This window comes from Macrobrachium nipponense, chromosome 6, assembly GCF_015104395.2.
Source record: "Macrobrachium nipponense isolate FS-2020 chromosome 6, ASM1510439v2, whole genome shotgun sequence".
NCBI lineage: Eukaryota > Metazoa > Arthropoda > Malacostraca > Decapoda > Palaemonidae > Macrobrachium > Macrobrachium nipponense.
In genome coordinates, this window is record NC_061108.1 from 35,001 (window position 1) to 59,359 (window position 24,359).

At 38.3% G+C, this 24,359-nt stretch overlaps 2 protein-coding genes across 2 annotated transcripts in view; one reads left to right on the forward strand and one right to left on the reverse strand.

Annotated features, from left to right (window-relative positions):
- Positions 1–2,336, forward strand: part of LOC135216309 (uncharacterized) — a 5,996-nt gene extending 3,660 nt beyond the window's left edge. The window contains exons 4-5 of the mRNA XM_064251481.1: positions 924–1,400; positions 2,098–2,336. Coding sequence (XP_064107551.1) covers positions 924–1,400; positions 2,098–2,144 — 524 coding nt within the window. The 3' untranslated portion in view covers positions 2,145–2,336. The remainder of the gene's footprint in view (positions 1–923; positions 1,401–2,097) is intronic.
- Positions 2,337–9,806: 7,470 nt separating this feature from the next.
- LOC135216925 (uncharacterized) lies at positions 9,807–13,228 on the reverse strand. Its single transcript, XM_064252473.1, has 4 exons — positions 13,078–13,228; positions 12,512–12,649; positions 10,728–11,597; positions 9,807–10,036 (listed from the first exon to the last, which is right to left on the reverse strand). Exons 1-4 carry the CDS (start codon positions 13,211–13,213, stop codon positions 10,002–10,004), a joined length of 1,179 nt encoding a protein of 392 aa, XP_064108543.1. The 5' UTR covers positions 13,214–13,228; the 3' UTR covers positions 9,807–10,001.
- Between the last annotated feature and the right edge of the window lie 11,131 nt (positions 13,229–24,359).

The window sequence follows — 24,359 nt, forward strand, 5'->3', positions numbered from 1 at the left end:
AATTCATCTATAATCTGCAGGGCCTACATCTATCAGAAAAGTCTTCTGGAAACTGCGTTCATTGAAGCCAAGGGCACCAGGAATTTTAATCTCCTGCCCGGCTTATCTCTTGATCCTCTTTCCCTGTCCTCTCCGTTTGAAGAATATCCCGCCCGAATCACCACTGTTTAACTTTGTATATAAAGCTCTGTAAACTATATGTTTTTACTCAGCGCGAAGTTCCTCGTTGGACGAGTGGTTTTTGCGCTCGGCTACCAATTCTGGTGATAGAAATTAATTTCTCGATATATAAGTGTAGGTCCCGTTGCTAGGTGACGAATTGGTTCCTAGCCACGTAAAAATATCGGGGCAGCCCTCTATAGGAGAGCTGTTAATCAGCTCAGTGGTCTGGTAAAACTAAGGTATACTTAAGGTTTACTCAGCGTGAACTTGACAATGTAGAATAAACTTTGAAAGTTCTTGTTCTAAGTCCCAGTTTTCCCTCGCCTTCTAACGTGGATTTTTCTCTAATGTAATGCTATCTACAGGGTACTTATATTCAATCTGGATAGGCAGACAGTTAGATTTTGATATCAATGAAATATATCAGTTTATAAAAAGTAAATTTAGTTATGATAGGTATTTGATGAAAAATCTTAAAGAAAAAATTAACTTGTTTTTACAGATAAGCACCTCAACTGTGCGTTTTAAAGTTTATGAAAAATAGATAGGAATTGTTATGATATGTATGATTTATTTTTATGTTTGCTTTTGTAAATTTGTGTACATAAATTACATATATAGCATTTGAATTTATTTGTAAAATGTACTTTATATGATTTTTAAATAAAAGAAAAAAAATGTGGGAGTACGAAGTTGATTATTCACGTGATATCTGAAACAGCAGCACTGGTAAAACTGTTCCTTTCCTTCTATGACCAAAGGTTGCCCTACAACGTTTGACTGTTCAGCTGTTGGAGGACACTGCTTCCGAACAGACGGTCCCTACGTGTGTGGCGGAGAAGTCCTGGACTTATGCGCCTTTGATCTGTGTAAATGCTGTGTGGATCCTCAGTGCCCCAGTCACTCGGATGAAGACGGTGGCTACGGGAGCAGCCATGAAGGCAGCCATGAAGACAGCCATGAAGGCAGCCATGAAGGCAGCCATGAAGATGACGGTAACTGTCATGGACACAATGACGTTTATGGTCACCATTCAGGTTTCTATCGCTATTATGGTTATGGTCCGAATGAAGGAGGAGGTGCTCTCCAAGACCCTGCTGCTCTTCCTAACGACACAATGGGAAGTCCTATCCAAGACGCAATGGAAATTCATGTCCCAGACGGTACTTCTACTTTCAAGGCACAAAAATTTCCTGCTCGAAGGGTTCGTTTCGGTCCTTTCAAGGTTAACGGTTATGGTAAGAAAGATTCTTATTTCTTTTATGCTTATTAAGAGGAGAACCTCTGTGATTTAAAAGAAATTTTTTTTGTCATGCCCTTAAATACTCTTAGCTCTTCATCAGTGACTGCATAGCTTTCTATTTTCCATACTCTCTTCATCTTAACATGACTTCAAATTTCCTTCTTGTTAAGTTGCTGTGCATGGTTGGAAGCTGAAATCCACTCGGTGGACGATTGTTCAGTGTTAGACATCTATCTTTGTGTTAATCATTACTGTTATCATTCGGAACCTTATAAAACAAGGGAACATGGGGTCAAGGGAATAATTGTGTATATTGTGATTTTAAGAAAACGAAGGTGACGATTTTTAACTCTTCAAACTAATACCTTATTGCTTTCATTTTTGTCAAAGCAAAAATATTGAAAACCACACATTTAGGATGTCCTCTTGGATCATTATCATTTGCGTATGAGGCAGGAAATTGGTTTTGTTATTATTATCATTCCTTTTAGTCTCTCTCTTTATCCTCTTTTTGACTGATTTTGATCAGACTTGATAGGTAAATGTCATCGCCTGCTCATAAAATGAAAATCCCACTAAGAGGTTAATCCAAGTAGCATAGTCATGAATGCTGAGTATTTTTAGGAATGCTACCCCAGTGTTTCTTGTTCCAGAAGTCATGATTTTGATACTTATGATCTCATCTTTTCCAGGAGACGCCAAAGGAGCTCCACAGCCAGATCCAATGGCAGAAGGCTAACCGTTGCTACCAGAGGAAAGAAGTGGCGTTGTCTCCTTCTAAAGGTGTAAAGCTGTTCTAAGAAGACTAGGACTGACATTCATTAACAATCATAACTTGATATTCATAAACTGTAAACTCTTGTGATTCCTTGAAATATGTTTTCTGAAATATTAAGCTGTACTTCATTCTTTAAATAAATAGCAAGCATTGTACCTCCTTATGATTCCATTCCTGTTCTTATGTTACTCGTTATACATAACTTGGTGTTGCTGTGTAAACAGGAGACTATGAAGAAGACATCAGTTGATCACTGAAGCCACAGAAAGAACTGGACAATTGTCTTTGTGCGCCCAATCCAGATTCAAGCGCTCTCCCAACTAAAACCAGTCCAGTTACAAAACAGAAGTGATCTGGAAATTCTGTATCAAGATATTTTTCCATCATAACAGAACATTTTATGCATCCAGAGTTCTCGATACAAATTAATAGACTGTCCTTCTGTGACGGCAATGACAGAAGTCAAAATAAGACAGGACTAATGGTACCAATGTATATTGTTCATTGCACAAGTGTTCAAGAACTTCACTCAGATCACAGTAGTATCTTTAATTAAGAACATCCAAGATCTTAACAAACAGTATCATATGTAAGCTATTTCTTTTCAAAACAATGTAACTGGTCACCTATCTAGCATCCTGGGTTGACAACGTGGTCCAATGGTCGATGGGAATCCAGACCAAGCAGCAAAAGAGCAACTGAAAGAGAGTACTAATGCTGATTTAAGGCAGAATCAATGATATAATGAGATAAGTATCTGGGTTCCCTAGGCTGAGTGTTAAATCAAAGCATGAACTCATTATTAATGCTGATTCTCCGTTTTTACAATTTGCTATATGTTGGTGATTTCGAGAAAACAAGTGTTTGTGGAACCTCTAGTTCTCTCTCTCTCTCTCTCTCTCTCTCTCTCTCTCTCTCTCTCTCTCTTGCACGCATACAGACACACACACACACACACACACACACACACACACAAAACACCGTGTTTAAGCAGTGTCAAACTCCCAATGCTAACTTTTCAAAAGTATTCTAGTTATAAAAACACAATTTTAGTGTTTTTCTTGCCTGGTTAAGAAAAAAGCCACTGAAGGTACACAATTCGGTAGCATAGCTGAAGAGGACCTTAGTTTATTAACCTTTTCAGATGTAGTATGTTCTTCTGCACCAACATATCATAGTCCCGTTCTTTCTCCACGAACAAACCTAAAAAAAAAAGTAACAATGCATATATATATGATATATATATCTTATATACCTCTAATAAACCTCTAATAAAAGGAACCCATAAAAACGCGAAAATATAGAGAAAATACTATATTTCAGAGACTGCTGTCTCTCTCTTTAGGTAGATTCTCCTTTTATTAGATGGAATTCTGTTGTAACAGAATATTTTTACCAGTCATATCTTAAATTTTATATATATTAAATTATATAGATATATATATATTATATCTATATATATATATACTATATAGATATTATATATTATATTATATAATTACTATATTATATATATATATATATATATATATAGATATATATATATCTCATATAGATATATATATATATATATATTATATATATATAATGATAAATATATATAGATAGATCATATATATATGATATATATAGATATATATATCTATATAGACTATATATATAGATATATATATATATATATATATAATATATATATATCTATATATATATATATATACTATATATATATGTAATATATATATACCTATATATATTATATATATATATATATATATATTATAATATATATAATACTATATGTAAATTATATATATATACTATATATAATATATTATTATATATTATATCATCATATCTATACTATATAGATATAATATATATATATCTAATATATATATTATATATATATATAGATATATATATACTATATATATATATATATATATATATCGATATATATATACCCTATATATATATATATATATATATGCTTATATACTATATATATATATACCCTCGATATATATATTCTATATATATATATATATATATATATACTATATACTATATATATTATTTAGATATGACTGTAAAAATATTCTGTACAACAGAATTCCATCTAATAAAAGGGAGAATCTACCTAAAGAGAGAGACAGATATATATATCATAATATATATATAGATCTATATATATCTACTATATCTATATATATATATATATAGTATATGTATATCTATATATATATAGATATAGAGATTAGCTATATATATATATATATAATATATATATAATATATATTGATATATTAATCCATATATCTATCATATATATATCATATATATAATATATATCTTATAAATATTTATATAATATACTATATATATAGTTATATATTATAATATTATATATATATAGATATATATCATATATAGTATATATATAGATATATATATATATATATATACTATATATATTTGAAGATATGACTGGTAAAAATATTCTGTTACAACAGAATTCCATCTAATAAAAGGAGAATCTACCTAAAGAGAGAGACAGCAGTCTCTGAAGTATAGTATTTTCTCTATATTTCGCGTTTTATGGGTTCCTTTTATTAGAGGTTTATTAGAGGTATATAAGATATATATATCATATATATATGCAATTGTTACTTTTTATTTTAGGTTTGTTCGTGGAGAAAGAACGGGACTATGATATGTTGGTGCAGAAGAACATACTACATCTGAAAAGGTTAAAAAACTAAGGTCCTCTTCAGCTATGCTACCGAATTGTGTACCTTCAGTGGCTTTTTTCTTAACCAGGCAAGAAAAACACTAAAATTGTGTTTTTATAACTAGAATACTTTTGAAAAGTTAGCATTGGGAGTTGACACTGCTTAAACATCTATATATGTATATATATATATATATATATATATATATATATATATATTATATATATATATATAGAATATATATATAGATAATATTATATATCATATATAATATATATATATAGATATATATATATATATATATTTATATATATATATATATATATATATATATATGGATAATTTGTGTATCTGATGATAAAACATGATATATATGTGTATACCAAATCGTGTTTAGGACGTGCTATTGCACAGTTTATAGTGAATGTTATTTAATACAGCAACGCCGAACTAAGGAATATAAGTCATTGACATATAGATCAAGATATGCGTTGCAAATGAATGCACACACATATGCACATAAATACACACGCACACACACACACACACACACACACACATATATATATATATATATATATATATATATATATATATGTGTGTGGTGTGTGTGTGTGTGTGTGTGTGTGTGTGTGTGTGTGTGTGTTGTGCTAGTGTACATGTGTGTACTGGTCATTAAAAACTTCAGTGAGTCTACTGTTAGACCTCCAAGAAAATGTCCCGTGTAATTAAACAATTGTGGCTGATATTTGTTGAAAAGTATCCTGTTACGCTATAAAGGGCCCCTTACACTGAACGATTGCATGAACGATTGTCTGAACGACTGTCGGTATCGTTCGCAAAACCATTGTGTATGCGCTTGTCTGAATGCAAAAGTGGGCGGAGCCTCGTGTCTGAACGATCTCAGTTGAACTCTGTCACGACCAGGTTGCTACTGGCTTGCGATTTATGTCTGTGTCTGAAAAACAGGTCGTTCAATGTATGTGTTTGTCTGCCGCTATAACGCTTTCGCTCGCGTGTCTTTTAGAGATGATGTCACGTCTTCCAGAGACAAAATCTCTGTTCAGACTGAAATCGGTGCAGAGATCGTTCGTACTGTCTGAATAGTGTTTGTGTGTTTGTCGATAACGACAATCGTTCAGACAATCGTTCATACAATCGTTCAGTGTATGGGGCGCTTTAGGGCCTAATATTAGCCTAATCACAATAATAAAAATTTCTCATAAGCATTATATTGCATGAGAGTTAAACATATCCATAAAATACATATAAGGAATAAAATAAAAGGTTTTAGAGGTTCATATCCAAAGGTTTATTTTTTTACTACAGCATCTTAAAAAAAAAGAGAAACACCTTAAGTTTAAGGTAACAAAAGACAATGCTTAAATATTTGAGAATGTGGAAGATCCCTTATTTGCTTTATTGTTGAAAAATAAATTTCTCCTGCTCCCTTTAACGTAAAGAGGTTATCCTAACGTATCAAATCATAATGTGTCTCTCTCTCTCTCAAACGTTGATGTTGACCAAACGGCAGTCTCTTTGAGCCAAAACCCAGCATCCACAGGACACAAGCGATGATCACGAGCAAGAGGACAGAGAGAGTCTTGGAGAACACACTCAGGCAAACTCTGGTTACATTCCTGAGAAACCACGACAGCATTTTCCCCGCGTCTCTCCCCAGAGCCGACAGTTCAATCACTAGCTGGAAGTACCATCGAAAGATGAACCATTTGGACGCTGATGCATCTTCTTCTTGAGCCTGGAACTGTCTCCGTTCATCCAGTGGCGACGGTGGTACTGGAGCTCTTGCCACTACAGGCGAAGATGAGGAAACAGTCGATCGAGGTTTAACCTGAGTATCTTCAGTGCTAGGACGCCAGGGCAGGTTGGCTTCGTCGGCATCCTCTTGTTTAGTCAGTAATCCTGAGTCAGATCTAGCTTGAGCTCGGCCATTGCCAAGACCCCAGGGCAGGTCTGTTTCGTCATCATCCTCATGTTTAGTCAGTAATCCTGAATGATATTTAGCTGGAGTTCGGCCAGTGCTAGGACGCCAGGGCAGGTCTGTTTCGTCATCATCCTCTTGTTTAGTCAGGAATCCTGAGTAAGATTTAGTTGGAGCTCGGCCAGTGCTAGGACGCCAGGGCAGGTCTGTTTCGTCATCATCCTCATGTTTAGTCAGTAATCCTGAGTAAGATTTAGTTGGAGCTCGGCCAGTGCTAGGACGCCAGGGCAGGTCTGTTTCGTCGTCATCCTCTTGTTTAGTCAGTAATCCTGAGTCAGATCTAGCTGGAGCTCGGCCATTGCCAAGACCCCAGGGCAGGTCTGTTTCGTCATCATCCTCATGTTTAGTCAGTAATCCTGAATCATATTTAGCTGGAGTTCGGCCAGTGCTAGGACGCCAGGGCAGGTCTGTTTCGTCGTCATCCTCTTGTTTAGTCAGTAATCCTGAATCATATTTAGCTGGAGCTCGGCCAGTGCTAGGACGCCAGGGCAGGTCTGTTTCGTCGTCATCCTCTTGTTTAGTCAGTAATCCTGAGTCAGATTTAACTGGAGCTCGGCCAGTGCTAGGACGCCAGGGCAGGTCTGTTTCGTCGTCATCCTCTTGTTTGGTCAATAATCCTGAATCATATTTAGCTGGAGCTCGGCCAGTGCTAGGACGCCAGGGCAGGTCTGTTTCGTCATCATCCTCTTGTTTAGTCAGTAATACTGAGTCAGATTTAACTGTAGCTCGGCCAATGCTAGGACGCCAGGGCAGGTCTGTTTCGTCGTCATTCTCTTGTCTAGTCAGTAATCCTGAATCATATTTAGCTGGAGCTCGGCCAGTGCTAGGACGCCAGGGCAGGTCTGTATCGTCATCATCCTCTTGTTTAGTCAGTAATCCTGAGTCAGATTTAACTGGAGCTCGGCCAGTGCTAGGACGCCAAGCCAGGTCTGATTTGATCGGTGTTACTGAGTCAGGTTTACCCAGAGCTCAGCCAGTTCTGGGACGCCTGGACAAGTTTGTTTTGGTGTCTTTCTGGTGCATACTAGGCGCCATTGGTCCTGGCGTTTTGGGTGGGAATGCCTTCCTTGAACTCTTCTGATCGATGAAACGGTACCTGCCGCAGGTGCATTTGCCATGCCACTTCCCATACCTCAGTTGGTTCATGCAAGAGGAACACAAATTGGCTTGAGTGTTTCTGGCGATAAAGACTGTTTTGCTCTCCTTGTCCAGTTCCTTCTGTGGGTAGATCACATATCGTGGAGACTTCATCCTCAGTGAAGATTCAAGATACGATGTCTTGTGGATCAGCAGGCAATGTCATTCATATATATAGGTGACCTGCACCTCCTAAGCAGCAAGTTTATGGCAATTTTTCTTCTTCATTTTTAATCGTGTAAATCAGAAGGGAAATTCCGAAAAAGGTAGAAACTTTGAAACTTTCGGGATAAAGATCTTCGGCCTCTAAGTTCCTCGAAATCCAATAAAAAAAACAGATGTTTGAAGGATTCTGTTTCTTACAATTTCAGGGATCATGATATTCTGAAGCAATAATTGTCTTCGTAGTCGAGACGGCTTTGTCGTCTCTTTACCAGTACTGGAACGCTTTCACTAATACGAACAAGGATATACGGTTGAATTTAGACTTTTGACTTAACAACGTGTGTGCTTTTCTCTGTTTTGTAATAGTTACGCTCACACTAACCTTTGTATATTTATATATAGAATTTCAAGCGCTTTCGTCTTTACTAACAAATTGTCAAGGAACGTTCCTTGACAATGTCTTAGTAAAGACGAAAGCGCTTGGATTTTTGCCTATCATTTTCCTGTGGTATTTGCTTGCTTAACGAAGTCACGAGCATATACTGTGATTTTTTAAGCATATATGTATAGATATGTATATGTATATATATATATATATATATATATATATATATATATATATATATATATATATATATATATATATATATGTATATATATACATGTATATATATATATATATATATATTATATATATATATATATATATATATATATATATATATATATTGTTTTTTATTACTGGAATACAGGAGTTCAGCGCTGCTTAGCGTTGAGTTGTTTTGTGTGTGTGTGTGTGTGTGTGTGTGTGTGTGTGTGTGTGTGTGTGTGTAAGAGAGACGAGAGAGGCGAGAGAGAGAGAGACTAGAGGTTCCACAAACGCTTCTTTTCTCGAAATCACCAACCTATAGCAAATTGTAAAAATGGAGAATCAACATTAATAATGAGTGCAAGCTTTGATTTAACACTCAGCCTAGGGAACCCAGATACTTATCTCATTATATCATTGATTCTGCCTCACATCAGCATTAGTACTCTCTTTCAGTTGTTCATTTGCTGCTTGGTCTGGATTCCCATCGACCATTGGATCACATTGTCTAACCCAGGATACTAGATAGGTGACCAGTTACATTGTTTTGAAAGGAAATAACTTACATATAATAATGTTTGTTCAGATCGTGGATGTTCTTGATTAAAGATAATACTGTGATCTAAGTGAAGTTCTTGAACACTTATGCAATGAATAAGATACATTGGTACCATTAGTCCTATGTCTTATTTTGACTTCTGTCATTGCCGTCACATAAGGACAGTCTATTAATTTGTATAGAGAACTCTGGATGCATAAAATGTTCTGTTATGATGGAAAAATATCTTGAGACAATATCCAGATCACTTCTGTTTTGTAACTGGACTGCTTTTAGTTGGGAGAGCGCTTGAATCTGGATTGGGTGCACAAAGAAAATTGTCCATTTCTTTCTGTGGCTTCAGTGATCAACTGATGTCTTCTTCAGTCTCCTGTATACACAGCAACACCAAGTTATGTATAACGAGTAACATAAGAACAGGAATGGAATCATAAGGAGGTTCAATGCTTGCTATTTATTTAAAGAATGAATTACAGCTTAATATTTCAGAAAACATATTTCAAGGAATCACAAGAGTTTACAGTTTATGAATATCAAGTTATGATTGTTAATGAATGTCAGTCTTAGTCTTCTTAGAACAGCCTTGCACCTCTAGTGGGAGACATCGCCGCTTTCTTTCCTCTGGTTGCAACGGTTAGCCTGCTGCCTTTGGATTCGCTTTTGGAGCTCCTGAAAAAGATGAGATCATAGGTATCAAAATCATAACTTCTGAAACAAGAATCATTGCGATAGTATTCCTAGAAATACGCAACATTCATGACTATGCTACTTTGATTAACCTCTTAGAGGGATTTTTATTTTATGAGCAGGCGATGACATTTACCTATCAAGTCTGATCAAAATCGGTCAAAAAGAGGATCAAAAGAGAGACTAAAAGGAATGATGATAATTACAAAACCAATTTCCTGCCTCATACGCAAATGATAATGATCCAAGAGGGCATCCTAAATGCGGGGTTTTCAATATTTTTGCTTTGACAAAAAAGAAAGCACTAAGGTATTAGTTTGAAGAGTTAAAATCGTCACCTTTGTTTTCTTAAGTTCACAATATGTACAATCATTCCCTTGACCCCATTTTCCCTTTTTTTATAAGGTTCCGAATGATAACAGCAATGATTAACACAAAGATAGATGTCTAGCACTGAACAATCGACCACCGAGTGGATTTCAGCTTCCAACCATGCACAGCAACTTAACAAGGAGAAAATTTGCAGTCATGTCAAGATGGAGAGAGTATGAAAAATAGAAAGCTATGCAGTCACTGATGAAGAGTTTCGAGTATTTAAGGGATGGCAAATAATCTCTTAAATCACAGAAGTTCTTCTCATAATAAGCATAAAAGAAATAAGAATCTTTCTTACCATTACCGTTACCGTTGAGTGTACCAACAGCAGGGGCAACAGCAGGTGCTACAGTAGGACTGTTTACTGTGTCGTTGGCAACAGCATGCGCTACAGTAGGACTGTTTACTGTGTCGTTGGCAACAGCAGGGGCTTCAGCAGGACTGTTTACTGTGTTGTTAGCAATAGCAGGGGCTTGAGCATCACTTCCTCCTCCTTGGCCATTTCCCTGGCCGTTACCCTGACCATTTCCCTGACCGTTACCATGGCCGTTACCCTGACCATTTCCCTGACCGTTACCCTGACCATTTCCCTGACCGTTACCCTGGCCGTTACCCTGACCATTTCCCTGACCGTTACCCTGGCCGTTACCCTGACTGTTACCCTGACCGTTACCTTGATCATTTCCCTGACCGTTACCCTGACCATTACCCTGACCATTGCCCTGACCGTTACCCTGACCATTACCCTGGCCATTACCCTGGCCGTTACCCTGGCCGTTACCCTGATCATTGCCCTGACCATTACCCTGACCGTTACCCTCGCCACTACCCTCGTAACTACCATGACCGTTACCATGGCCATTACCATGGCCGTTACCATGACCGTAACCATGGCCGTTATTTTCATGGCTGCCTTCATAGCTTCCTTCGTAGCTGCCTTCATTGCTTCCGTAATGGTAATCCCAGTGACCATGACCGTGATGGTGATGGTGATGGTGACCATGATGGTGACCGTCACAGTGACCATCATCAGGGCAGTGAGGATTCACACAGCAATGACAGAGGTCATCGATGCATAAGTCCAGGACCTCTCCACCGCACACGTGGGGACCATCTCTTCGGAAGCAGTAGCCTCCAGCAGAGGCGCATTCGTACGTTGTTAAGCAACCTTCGGTCGTCGAGGGAAGAGAGAGAGCAGTGTTTGTCAGTACTGATGCTTCAAAGTTACCACGTGAATGATTAACTTCACGCATATTTAAATATATATATATGTGTGTGTGTGTGTGTGTGTGTGTGTGTGTGTGTGTGAGTGAGTGTGTGGAGGGGAGACTAGTGGAATGAGCAATCTATTATCCAACTCTTGCCCAGGACAGAAGAAAATGGATGGAGCAGAAGGAAGAAGGAAGAAAGTGAAGATGTGCACCCTTAACAGAATCCACAGACCTGCCTTTTCAGGGGAGGAATGCTCTAAGATTCGAGACAAACTGTCAAGACCCATGGCCAAGGAATTAACTGGAATGCAGGTCATGCCAGATGGCTTGCTACTCTTTCAAGATGGGAGAGTCCTAAGGACCTGAGGAGGACGAGCGGAAATACTGGAGGGCCAACTTTGACTAAGGGTAAGGAGTGAGGAAAACGGATATCGAAATGAGTGAGTTGAATGAGAGGGGTCCATTTTGCTGAGTGGTACGCAACAGTTGCTCCATAGGTCACTATCTCCACCCCCTGTAACTATATAAGAGGTGGAAATCAACAACACACTCTCATTAATATAACAGGAACGAATTTCCAGCTCACTTTGGGAACGAACTCATATTTCTCAAATGAAAGAAGCCTTGAAGCAAGTTGGAATCCAAGTACTTCTGAACCTGGGACAGGTTGCCATCTGCGTACTGGCGAGTTGTACCCAACTTCTCGACCCATCACTGATAGCATTTCACTCGCAACTGCATCCAACGCCTTTCACTTGAGTCCTGAGTTCGATCCCGATGCAAGTTTGAAATTTGCATTGAAGAAGGCAACGGAAGATTGTCCACAACATTTTTTTTTTATCTAAGATGACGACTGTAAAGATTTACTCACCGTACATGCAACAGGTACAATTGGTGCCAAGGCAGCTAGAGGGGTCGAGAATGCCCGGGCATTGGCAGGCATTTTCAAGATGGATGCATTGCCCTCCGTAATACTCACAATTTGGTAACCTGGCACAATTCCCATCATCTGAAAAGTCGAAGAGACATTAGATGAAACAGAAGCAATTCAGGATGAAATGTGCTACATTATATATTATTTAGAGGTATAGTTGAATATATATATATATATATATATATATATATATATATATATATATATATATATATATATATATATATATATATATATATATATATATATATATATATATATATATATATATATATTGTCTGTTTTCAGAAAAAGATTCCAGTTTTTATAAGCACAAGTCAGTGTATGTTCATTGCATACAGTATTTTAGTCTGCTTCAAACATCCATTGGCATTTGCACCAAAAGCTGTGAGAGAAGAAACAAAGCTTTCTAAACCAGCGAGGTTATCAGCGATTTTTGAACTAGAAAGACCAATTTTCAATATTTTAACGAATTGAAGCATTGATTAAGGGAAGTCACTCACCAGGGACACAGCAGGTGCAAGATGAAGAGCCGCATGCGTCATAGCTAATTTCGGTACATGTCCCGGAGTCCATGCAAGTACCTCCAAGTGCGTCACACTCGGGAGTTGCTGAAGTACATCCTGAGAATGATATCATTTAACAGTAGCAGTTCCCCTTTAACTGTTTCATGGCATCGAGTGAAGTGTTGAGAATACGAGCACTACACGAAGCCATGTCAATATGGGACAGAGAAGGAGTTTCCATATATCACGACCCCAATTTCGAAATCATTTTAAAAAGTGCGACAGTGTCAAAATGTCCCTCTCTGAATCTCTGCCATATTTCGTGGAATTCATTCCGGGAATGAGTGACTGAAAATAAGATCCTAAGTTGAGGCCATTACCTAAATCCAATTAATATCCATTAATGAGTCGACTGTGAGAATGCGTGTTGATCCCTGAATATTGAAACTTGGGGAGGGTTGAGTATATATTTGATAAGACAACCCCAACATCCCAAGGTGAGAGGTAAAAACCGATATGGCATTTGTAAAGGTTCTCATATTGATCATGTCTCAGTGTTAGTAAGTAAAAAGCCATAGTTAACCAATAGTAACCCAAGTGGATTCTGTGTCACTGGTCCGGCAATTGAGTAGATCAGTGGATGATTGGTCCCAATGCATATTTCTGCTAAATGCTAATAATTGCATCATAACCTGACTTTGAAGTGAAATATGTTAGCTGTGAGGACGTTAGTGGATCTATGTCTATAAATTAAAATCAATGCGAATGTATAATGGCTGGACGGGAAGAGTCTGGTCAAAGGTTTTGAATCTGAACTAAATTAGAGAAGGAATGATAAATATAAAGCAAAGCCATGTTCAGGGCAGCAGGAAGACTAAATTCATAAGTGATTGTGATTCTCCTCTCTCTCCTCTCTCTCTCTCTCTCTCTCTCTCTCTCTCTCTCTCTCTAAGCTTGATATGTGAGAGATTTGTTGCAGTCTACGGAACAACTGAGTCGTCCAGTAAAAAAAAGTCGGGGGGCTCTGTTAGGGAGAAACAACTTTAAAGTAGAAAATGTCCGGGTGACTCTAGGGCAGAAAGAAGGCGCTCTAGAAGTAAACCTACTTCATTTGGAAGAGAATGTTACTCTCCTATTACTCTGATTATAATCTCACGCTATCTCATTTCAAGTACTATCAGATAACATAAATAAACGGGTATCTATCTCAAACGAAGGTTTCTTGTGGGCGAAGAGGGACAAACCCGAGAAAGACTGGGAAGTTAGCATGGTTCGACTTACAGTTCTGTCTGCGAGTTGTACTAACGTCCGTAGAGACGACAGAGTTACGTACCTTGACCCTGGAATACAAAACAAAAAGAAACATTAGCCTCACATGGTATTCAAACATTTACTGTCGCAAGCTAAATAGACAGTGAAAAATAAGCCTGTAAATATGTAAACAGTATATGATGAAATTATATTCTCAGTGTTTTTTTTAATTTATGAAACTAAAAAAAAAAAAATTATAAATCTATACGAAGGTTACCGGTTTCCATTTAAAAAGATATTAGTATAATTAAAAGACAGAGAGAGAGAGAGAGAGAGAGAGAGAGAGAGAGAGAGAGAGAGAGAGAGAGAGAATCCATACCGATATAATTATATGTGTTTAGAGTCAGATTTTCATTTTTGTCCCTGTGTTCAACACAGATTGTTTAGTTATTTTAGCCAGTTACTCAATTAATTTACACAGTTATACAATTGATTTAGACAGATACTCAATTAATTCTGTGAATTTGACATTATTTTTGACATTTAACATTACAAATTGGACTTTGAATAAAATGATAATAATATGAAAATCCACCACTGTCAAGCTGTAAATAATGGACTTACTATATCTAGACATTATCAGGACAATTGAGACACTAGTATTGGTGTAATAAAAGTTAAAGCGTTGACGTTTTTCCAGCCAATAAGTAAAAATGAAAAAAAAAGAAAAAAGTTAATTAAGTTGTCAATTTTATCAAGACTGAAAACTTAGACTTTGAGAAGAGATGGAAAGTTTCTCACCAACTTATTCCTCTCTTTCTCTGTTTTCTGACATTTTAGCAACAATTCAGTTCAAAATATCAGTTTCAGAAATACTCAAAATCTCTTATCAGAAAAAGACCGATGCTATTTTTTTTTAAATATTTTTTGAGTCAATCATTTTTTATCAACAATTTATTACGTCAGCCGAACATTTTTGACTCAGTTTAAGTTTAAAGAGGAAATGGGTCAGTAGTAAATCTCCCTTCGCCTCAGAGTACGAAAGACAAGAATTAAATATTGGATTAAGGAAACAGCTCTCTCTCTCTCTCTCTCTCTCTCTCTCTCTCTCTCTCTCTGTCAAAACCTTCGAGGTATTAATTCTAATCTTGAGAACGTTTCACAAACGCTTCAATTTTTTACCCGTTTTCAAACAAAAGTAAACATCTTTCAAACTGAAACTGGACGGTACATAAGAGCATGAAGTTCTTTACTGAAACTGACAGACTGACAATAAAAATAGAAAAATAAAAAATACTACCTGACAGACGCAGGCAGAAGCTAGCAGGGTCGCCAAGACCAGACAGACGCCAGAGATCTCCATCGTTGGAGCGACGGAGAGGAAGAGGAAAAGAGAAGAACGGCTGGACTGATCCTTCTGGACTCAGGGGGAGCTGTTCTTCGGCTTTTCGGGGAAAGGCGAGGAATCAGTCTCGACTGACGACGATGTGCCCTCTGCTGTGGTTTTTGTAGCTCTTCTGCACCACGAGGGGTGACCTTCGAAGTTCAGTCACAATTGTGCCCCTGGTGAAGTCACGTGGACCGCCGCTGACGAGTAATTTAGTTCGTGTGGGGTAGGGGAGGACCTTTTGTGAGGAAGGGGGGTGTTTGTGTTCATAATTGCACTATTCTGCGCGTGTACCTTTGGCCTTGAAGCGATCAGCAAATGGCTCTATCCTAGACCGGCTTTGTTCATTCCTCATGCTGAAACGGTTGTAACCAACAGAATTATTTCGTGGTAACTTTAAAGTCTATTCAGTCAGAATTTCGTACCAGTTCTTATGCTAATGAATGCAAATGCCACTCCATAAATTTAAAAAAAAATATTAAAATACTATCTTGAGTTTTTAGAATATCCTCAAAAATATCTTGTGCGCTTACAATTCAAACTTCCATAAAAATAAATAAAAAAAAAAACTTATAATTCTAACTGACTCTTTGAAGGTGTTTAGACGAAGGAATAAACAATTGGAAACAGAGAGAAGGTACTGAATGGATCCAGTCGATTTCAGCAAAACCTTTTGAGGAATATTTCACCCTAATAACTCGCTACACCAGAAATAAAACCAGCCCTGTATTTCAAAATGTCTTATCTTCATGGAATGGTGTCATCCACTACGGAAAAAAAGATTATTTGCTTAAATTGATAGAAGTCTTCGAATACGAGTAGTTCAAACGATACACGAGATTTCTCCTCTGATCTCCCATACGGCATTGATGTCCATGAAATGGGTTCTAACATCAAGAGAAGGGTGCCTTTTTTTGGGAAAAATATTGACTGAAAACTTTTATTATTATTATTATTATTATTATTATTATTACTATTATATTATTATTATTATTATTATTATTATTATATTTTATTAGAGGGTAATAGCTACTTCAGCCGCGTTTGTTTTGTATAGCCATTATCTTCAGTAAAACCTGTATTAATGAAGGTCTTCTTCCAAATATATTATTATCATTATTCAAACAAAACTCATAATCATATGAGTCAATAAAATGAAAAAGTAAATCCACAATAGTATGTCTGTTCGAATTTGCTATTTAAAATGTAAAGTTGAAAGCTTTCGATGACCTGCACGGTCATCCTTGTCAATCTGACTATAATATCAACCAGCTAATCGCCTAGATCTTCTTAGTGGAAGTTCGGCTCTTGAGTCACTTGGTCTGTTGTCCATACCAACTTGGGCACCTGCAACAAGGGGCACTGGGTGTGTCCCCGTTACCTGAATGAAAGAAGCGGAGGCAGCAGTAGTATCAGAGGTTTGGCTAGATTATTGGTGTTATTATGCAAGCTTTCCTTATTATAATCTCATAAAATGACAACGAATGATTTCATTTAAAACAAAATATTCCTGCGTAAAGGCTTTATTGCCTTCCATAGAGAGAATCCAGTTAATAATTATTGCTCCTACAACCAACCTTCTAATATCTGTATTTTTGCTATTGAAAATTAGTGTTGACTTCTTCCAATTAAAGCGGTGATCGTCATTTCAACTATTGGCGATCAGTGCATTATTCTCAGCGTGCAACATTATAGACTCTTTTCTGTTCACCGATTCTGATTGTTAGTCCTCTCCCACTTTCTCCGTAATATTTCTAAATACTTTGGTCGGAGTTATTATTTTGCACGAGACAGCTTTTGAGTACATTCTTATAGTTGAAGACCAGGTAGACCTTTTCTTCGCCTTTTTCATGAACTGTTTTTTTTTTAATATTTCGTAAGTTAGGAATAAATGGTAAGGTTAGATAGTTTTCTCATTCTTTTTTGTATTCATATTGGCTTTTGATGCCCATACAAAATCAAACAGACATATTATTGTAGATTTTCTTTTCTGTTATTATTATTATTATTATTATTATTATTATTATTATTATTATTATTATTATTATTATTATTATTATTATTATTATCCCTGAGAATTAAAAGCCAAAATTATTATTATTATTATCATCATCATTGAGAATTAAAACCCAAACATTGTTAACAATTTAAGAACAGGGTCAAAAATTTTATAGCATCGTAACAGGGGCCCTTGGTTCATTATTATTATTATTATTATTATTATTATTATTATTATTATTATTATTATTATTATTATTATTATTATTATTAATCAAAAGATGAACCCTATTCGTATGGAACAAGCCCACCACAGGGGCCACTGACTTGTAATTCAACCTTCCAAAGAATATTACGGTGTTCATCAGGAAGAAGAAACAGAAGGTCGAGGGAAATACAGAAAGAAGAGATGTCACTTATCAAACGAGAAAAAAATGAATTAGTAAACAGATATTGCTGAGAAGGTGTGAGTGAGGCATTTGTTTTCGAAGCGAGGAATTGGATAAAAGGAAATAGGTTGTTGATACAACTTTCGAACTCTTCGTCACGCTTTAGGTTCCTGACGTCATCTAAAGGTTGTGCTAAAGTTAATTGTCGGTAACACCTGTAATATCCCGGTTTTGCTTTGTGTTTGAGGAACTCGTGGTAGATTTGGGGGGTAAATTACCCCATTGGGGTAGTTTATAATGCTAGGGGGGGTTAGCAACAAGTGTGCAAGTTGAAAGGCGCAATAAGGACTCTTTTCCGTTGCTTTTGTACTGATGAACTCGTTCGCTTTAATCCCCTGAATAAATCAATAAAAAAGCTCACAGAGAGATACAGTTTGTGGTTGAACGAAAAAATCCAACTATTTAATACCAATTATTATCATCATTGTTATTCAGATGGGGATGGGACAAAGTGAAGCTAAAATGGAATTGGTCAACGTAGTTACTTTAGAGGAGATGACAAAAGACATGTTTCATGCGTCTGTGTCTGATGATGAGTTTTTAATTTTTTTTTATCTATTTTTTTTTTTACCTAGAACGGACCCACTTGGTTACCCCAGAGTTCAAATTCCTCTCAAAAGTTCCCCTAGGAATCTGTCACACCAGCTCAACGATTCAGCAAAGGAAATTACGGAATGCAAAACCAGATAACACCATGAAAATTTAACTGAATTACATTTAGTTTTGAAATGATCTTAACAGAGTTGTCGTTGAAAAAGATGTAGTGTCTTTGAAATGAATAGTCTACCTATTCAGCCCAAGAGCTTGTGTGAGACCAGGTCAGCTCTTCTGGCGACAGATCACTTCATAGGGAAAGAGAGATTTGCGAATCTCTGCTTATGAGACATGGATTTTCTTGAGGATTTGTTCCTAGCGAGGTAAATATATTTAGTACTTAATAATGCATTTTGTGGGTTGATATAAATCTGTAAAGGATACCCAGGCATGACTAAATGACAAACATAGACACTGTCTTGTAGAAGAATGGTAGATGCAATTTGTTCAGAACAACTAAAAAACAATATCTAAGCTAGCTCAAGTTCGACCTAAATCTCTCTCTCTCTCTCTCTCTCTCTCTCTCTCTCTCGTTTCCTACACATTTTGCTGATTTTCGTCACTGAAATAATTCATATTTAGAAGGACTTAATCTCTCTCTCTCTCTCTCTCTCTCTCTCTCTCTCTCTCATTTCATACGTTATTTTGCTGAGTTCCATCTTGGTAAACATCTGCGTTCCTGTATAACGTTTTTGAAAGTATGTCTTCAGTGCACCTCATGCGTTGCACTGTAGGCATTACTCAAGGTTCTTTGCAGCGTCCCTTCAATGGCCCCCATCTGCACCTCCGTTCATATTCATTCCTCCATCTTATCTTCCTCAACCCTTGTCCATTGAGATGATCTAGCCTAGACAAAATTCATGACAATCTTGGGGCACTCCTAGGCACTGTCTGTGTCACCCCAGGGTGCCACGGTACCCAGTTACAGAATTACTGATTCTAAACCGTTCATTTGGGGAGTAATATTTCGTAAATTTATCTGTTCCTCAAATGGGTTTTTTTATGACTATTCGAAACCGTTCATCTTTTAGCTGTTCGATTTGCAGTAAATTGCCGAAGAAATGGTTTTGAATATGTCTTTTTTAAATACTATTAATGTACTTAGCAGAGATAAGCTGACACGCGAGTTGTAAATTATCCATTGAAGGCCTTGTTATTTTATTTCTGCTCTACTAACGGAATTACATTTGAGCGGAGTCTGTTGCCAGGTTTTGACCAAATTTCATTGTCTTGACAAGTGAATAACATTTGTGATTCTCATCTCGATTTTCATTTGTGATTACCATTTCATTTGGGATTCTCATCTACATTTGGATTTGTGATTATCATTTCATTTGTGATTCTATTCTTCATTTTCATTTGTGATTCTCATCTTCATTTCTATTTGTGATTCTCATCTCGATTTTCATTTGTGATTGTCATTTCATTTGTGATTCTCATCTTCATTTCTATTTGTGATTCTCATCTCAATTTTCATTTGTGATTGTCATTTCATTTGTAATTTTCATCTTCATTTTTTTCGTCATTATTCATTTCATTTTTCTTTGTGATTGTTCATTTCATTTGTGATTTTCATCTTCATTTTTTTGGTTATTATTCATTTCATTTTTCCATGTGATTCTTCAATTCAGCTTTCTATGTGATTGTTCATTCCATCTTTCTATGTCATAGTTCATTTCATTTCCGATTCCCATCTTCATTTTCGATTTGAGATTGCGCAAAATGCGACATGATTTGCGCAACGCTATGTTCATTCCATAGAAGGTTATATTTCCCTTGTGATTGCTTTAAGTCCTGAAAAGAATGGTCGAACTATCTATATATTTTGTCTATAAACGCTCTTCGCAATAACGTGGATAAATAGAGCAAAAATTACGTTAAATGACGCCTGGACTAGATTAGGCACTGTCCTGAATGAGCTTCCGGGAGTTTATTCTCGAATTGTTTGGGGTTCAAGGTAAGCCCACACAGGAGTGCAAGTCTGACCGTGATTATTATTATTTTTTTAAACTTGTTTCCCTAAAGGTGCGGAAACAGTATTGCCTATTTTTACAACAGTGCGAAGAATGATTCTATATATAAAGCCGGGGATGAAGGCAGATATTATTATTATTATTATTATTATTATTATTTTATTAAAAATAATGGCAGAATTCACAGAATTGATTTTGTACAATATTCTTTCAATTCTCCTTATGATTTTCCTTTCTGGCACGCTGGTATTATAAAGCAGCTGTCCAATGTTCATCGTGCTGTAGGTCGTCAACGGAAATTTCGGGCGGGCTGGTGTTATCAAAAGCAAAACTGGTTATCAGGGACAGGCTGGGGTCGTCAACAGGTATACAGGTGGGTTTCGTAGGTCGGGAACAGGCCGTAGTCGTCAGGGGTCTATCCGGTATTTCTTGTTATTTCTTCTTTTCTGGTTTTCAAGGCGTCTACATGTTTCGGCCACCTCGTTTGGCCATCTTCGGGACGGGATCGCTGAGTGCAATGGTCTGTGTCAGATGTATTCACGCTATTTATTGCATTCGGTTGGCTTGAAGTACCTCGACATTTTGGTACCTCACTTTTCATTGGGCAATACCTGTGACGTCACGAGCGATGTCATCAGGGGGGCCCGTTGCTGGTTTGGCTGTCCCTCTTCCGTGTGGGCGGAGCCTCATCCTTATTGGTGATGGTGGAGGTCCCCTCGAAGGGCGTGCTACCAGGTCGTCCTCAGGGCGAGAGCTTGAGCTGCGATCACCCTCAGGGTTACTAGGGACGTCCTCAGGATGAGAGCTAATGCTTCTATCATCCTCAGGATCCCTCTGGTGCGATGGTCGTTGTGGGGCGGTGTCTGCTGCTCTCCTGACGGCGGTGGGGAGGAGGAAGGTCTCCTGTGTGATGTTCAAACTGGCTTCTCCCTCCCGATGTGCAGCGCTTCTAAGATTCGCAAACGACGTAGATCGGGTGCCTGGTCGATAACCTCGAAGTTACCGACGATGTCGCTGCGTCGGATTCTTTTATTATGGGCAGTCCTTGCATGATTAAATACCGCTCCTTCCTGCGCGTGACAGGAGATCCTCTTGGAGAGGCGCATTGACGTCATCCCGATGTAAGTTCCGAGGCATCCTCGGATTGGGCACGTGTATCTGTAATATGACGTTCGTCCTCTTCAAGGGATCCTGCAACGGTGCGGGGTTATTTTTCATAATAAGACTGCATGTTTTTTTACTTGTATAAAATATGATCAGTTGATCTGCTTGTTGTTGTCGGTCGGGGAAACGTGATTCCTGATTATTTCCCGTAGGGCTCGCTCGTCTTCTTTATACCGCCGATGGAAGGTGCCCTTGTAGAAAAAAAAATTAATTTTCTGCTTAGGGGGTTATTGGACGGGGTTCCTGTATGGTACCATTCTTCCATGCTCTTCCTGAAGACGTTCTGGATGCTTCGGTTGGTGTGTCCGTTGTTTACTAGGACCTGGGCTGCACGTTCCATCTCCTATGGGTGTCTGCCCATGTTGAACAATGGGAAAGAGCTCTCCTGACGTAGGCGCTGATGGTGGTGTCCTTATAGCGTTCAGGGCATTCACTCTCGCCGTTCAGACACATTCCCAGGTTCGTGGGCTTCGTGTAAACCCGTGTAGCGAACGCACCCTCCTTCTGTTCAACCAGGACGTCCAGGAAGGGAAGACGGCCATCACGGCTATATTCGATGGTAATCGTAAACGGCTGTTGGTGTGGAAGGCTTGATGTATACCTCGATCTCTCCCTCGTTCCTGCTTGGATGAAAGTGTCATCTATATATCTTACGTATATAGATGGCTTCCTAATGCTCCTAAAGACAAACGCTCCTCCACCTGCCCATGTTAAAAGTTCGCAAACAGGACCCCGAGGGGGATCCCATCGCTACACCATCGATTTGTAAAGTACATATGGCCATGGTGGTTAATGAAGGGAGCCTTCTGGTGCATATTTCCAGCAGAGAGCGAAGGGCGTGTTCGGGGATATTCAGCGGGTCGGTGGATGGGTCTCTGTAGACACGTTCAAGGATCATTTCGATGGTTTCATCTACAGGAAACGTTAGTAAACAGCGACTCTACATCCATCGATGCAATACTGCCTCCAGGGGCGCGGATCTTAAGGCTTGCAGAAACTCGCAGACGACTTCAACTATGTGTGCTGGGGATGTAGGGGGTGAGAATAGTATTTAGTTGTTTGTAGCAAGGTGGTATGTGGGTGCTGGTATTTGGCTAATGATAGGTCTTAAAGGGTTTCCATGTTTATGAGTTTTCACATTACCGTAGATGTACCCGAGGTTGTAATCTCCAGAAATACTAGAAGGTGTAAGGCGTTAGTGGCTGCGTTGACAGTTTCTATGATTCTATTGGCTTCGCGTTTAATGTCGTCTACGGGTGTTCTTAGTAATACGTCGAAACTTAGTGGTATCGGCGAGGATCTCGTCGATTTTTTGTCTATATTCGGTAGTCTTGATAAGTACTAGGGCTGCGGTCCTTGTCGGCTCTCCTGACGGTGATGTCTTCGTTTTCTCTCAAGCTTTTAGCAGCATCCCGCAGACGGCGATCGACGATGTCACTTTTATAAGTCCTCGGTCTGTAAGGGCTTCGCAAAGAAGAGAGGTTGAAGGGCGTCGGTGGTGTGTACATTCCCAAGGCTTTCTTGTTCATTATGGTCTCCGTAAGATATTCTATCTCCATCCTTTTATTAAGGGGACGGGAGCGAGAGATGAAGTGGCAATTCAGGCCTTTCTTGAGTATGTCCTCTTCTTCAGGGGATGGGGTGTAGGTGGTCAAGTTAATATATTTGTCATGTTCTTGCGGCAGGCGTATTTTACCTCCATTAAGGTTAATTAGTTTTCTTGTAATGGTCTTCTGTTTCTTCAGGGCATCTTTCTCCTGATACGTAAGATATATAGATGACACTTCATCCAAGCAGGAACGAGAGGAGGAGAGCGGTAGGTACGTCAAGCCTTCCACACCAACAGCCGTTTACGATTTACCATCGAATATAGCCGTGATGGCCGTCTTCCCTTCCTGGACGTCCTGGTTTGAACAGAAGAGGGTGCGTTCGCTACACGGGTTTACACGAAGCCCACGAACCTGGAATGTGTCTGAACGGCGAGAGTGAATTGCCCTGAACGCTATAAGCGGACACCACCATCAGCGCCTACGTCAGGAGAGCTCTTTCCCATTGTTCAACATGGGCAGACACCCATAAGGAGATGGAACGTGCAGCCAGGTCCTAGTAAACAACGGACCCCACCAACCGAAGCATCCAGAACGTCTTCAGGGAAGAGCATGGAAGAATGGTACCTACAGGAACCCCCGTCCAGACCCCCAAGCAGAAAATTAATTTTTTTTTTCTACAAGGGCACCTTCCATCGGCGGTATAAAGAAGACGAGCGAGCCTACGGGAAATAATCAGGAATCACGTTTCCCGACCGACAACAACAAGCAGATCAACTTGATCATATTTTATACAAGTAAAAAAACATGCAGTCTTATTATGAAAAATAACCCGCACCGTTGCAGGATCCCTTGAAGAGGACGAACGTCATTTTACAGATACACGTGCCCAATCCGAGGATGCCTCGGAACTTAC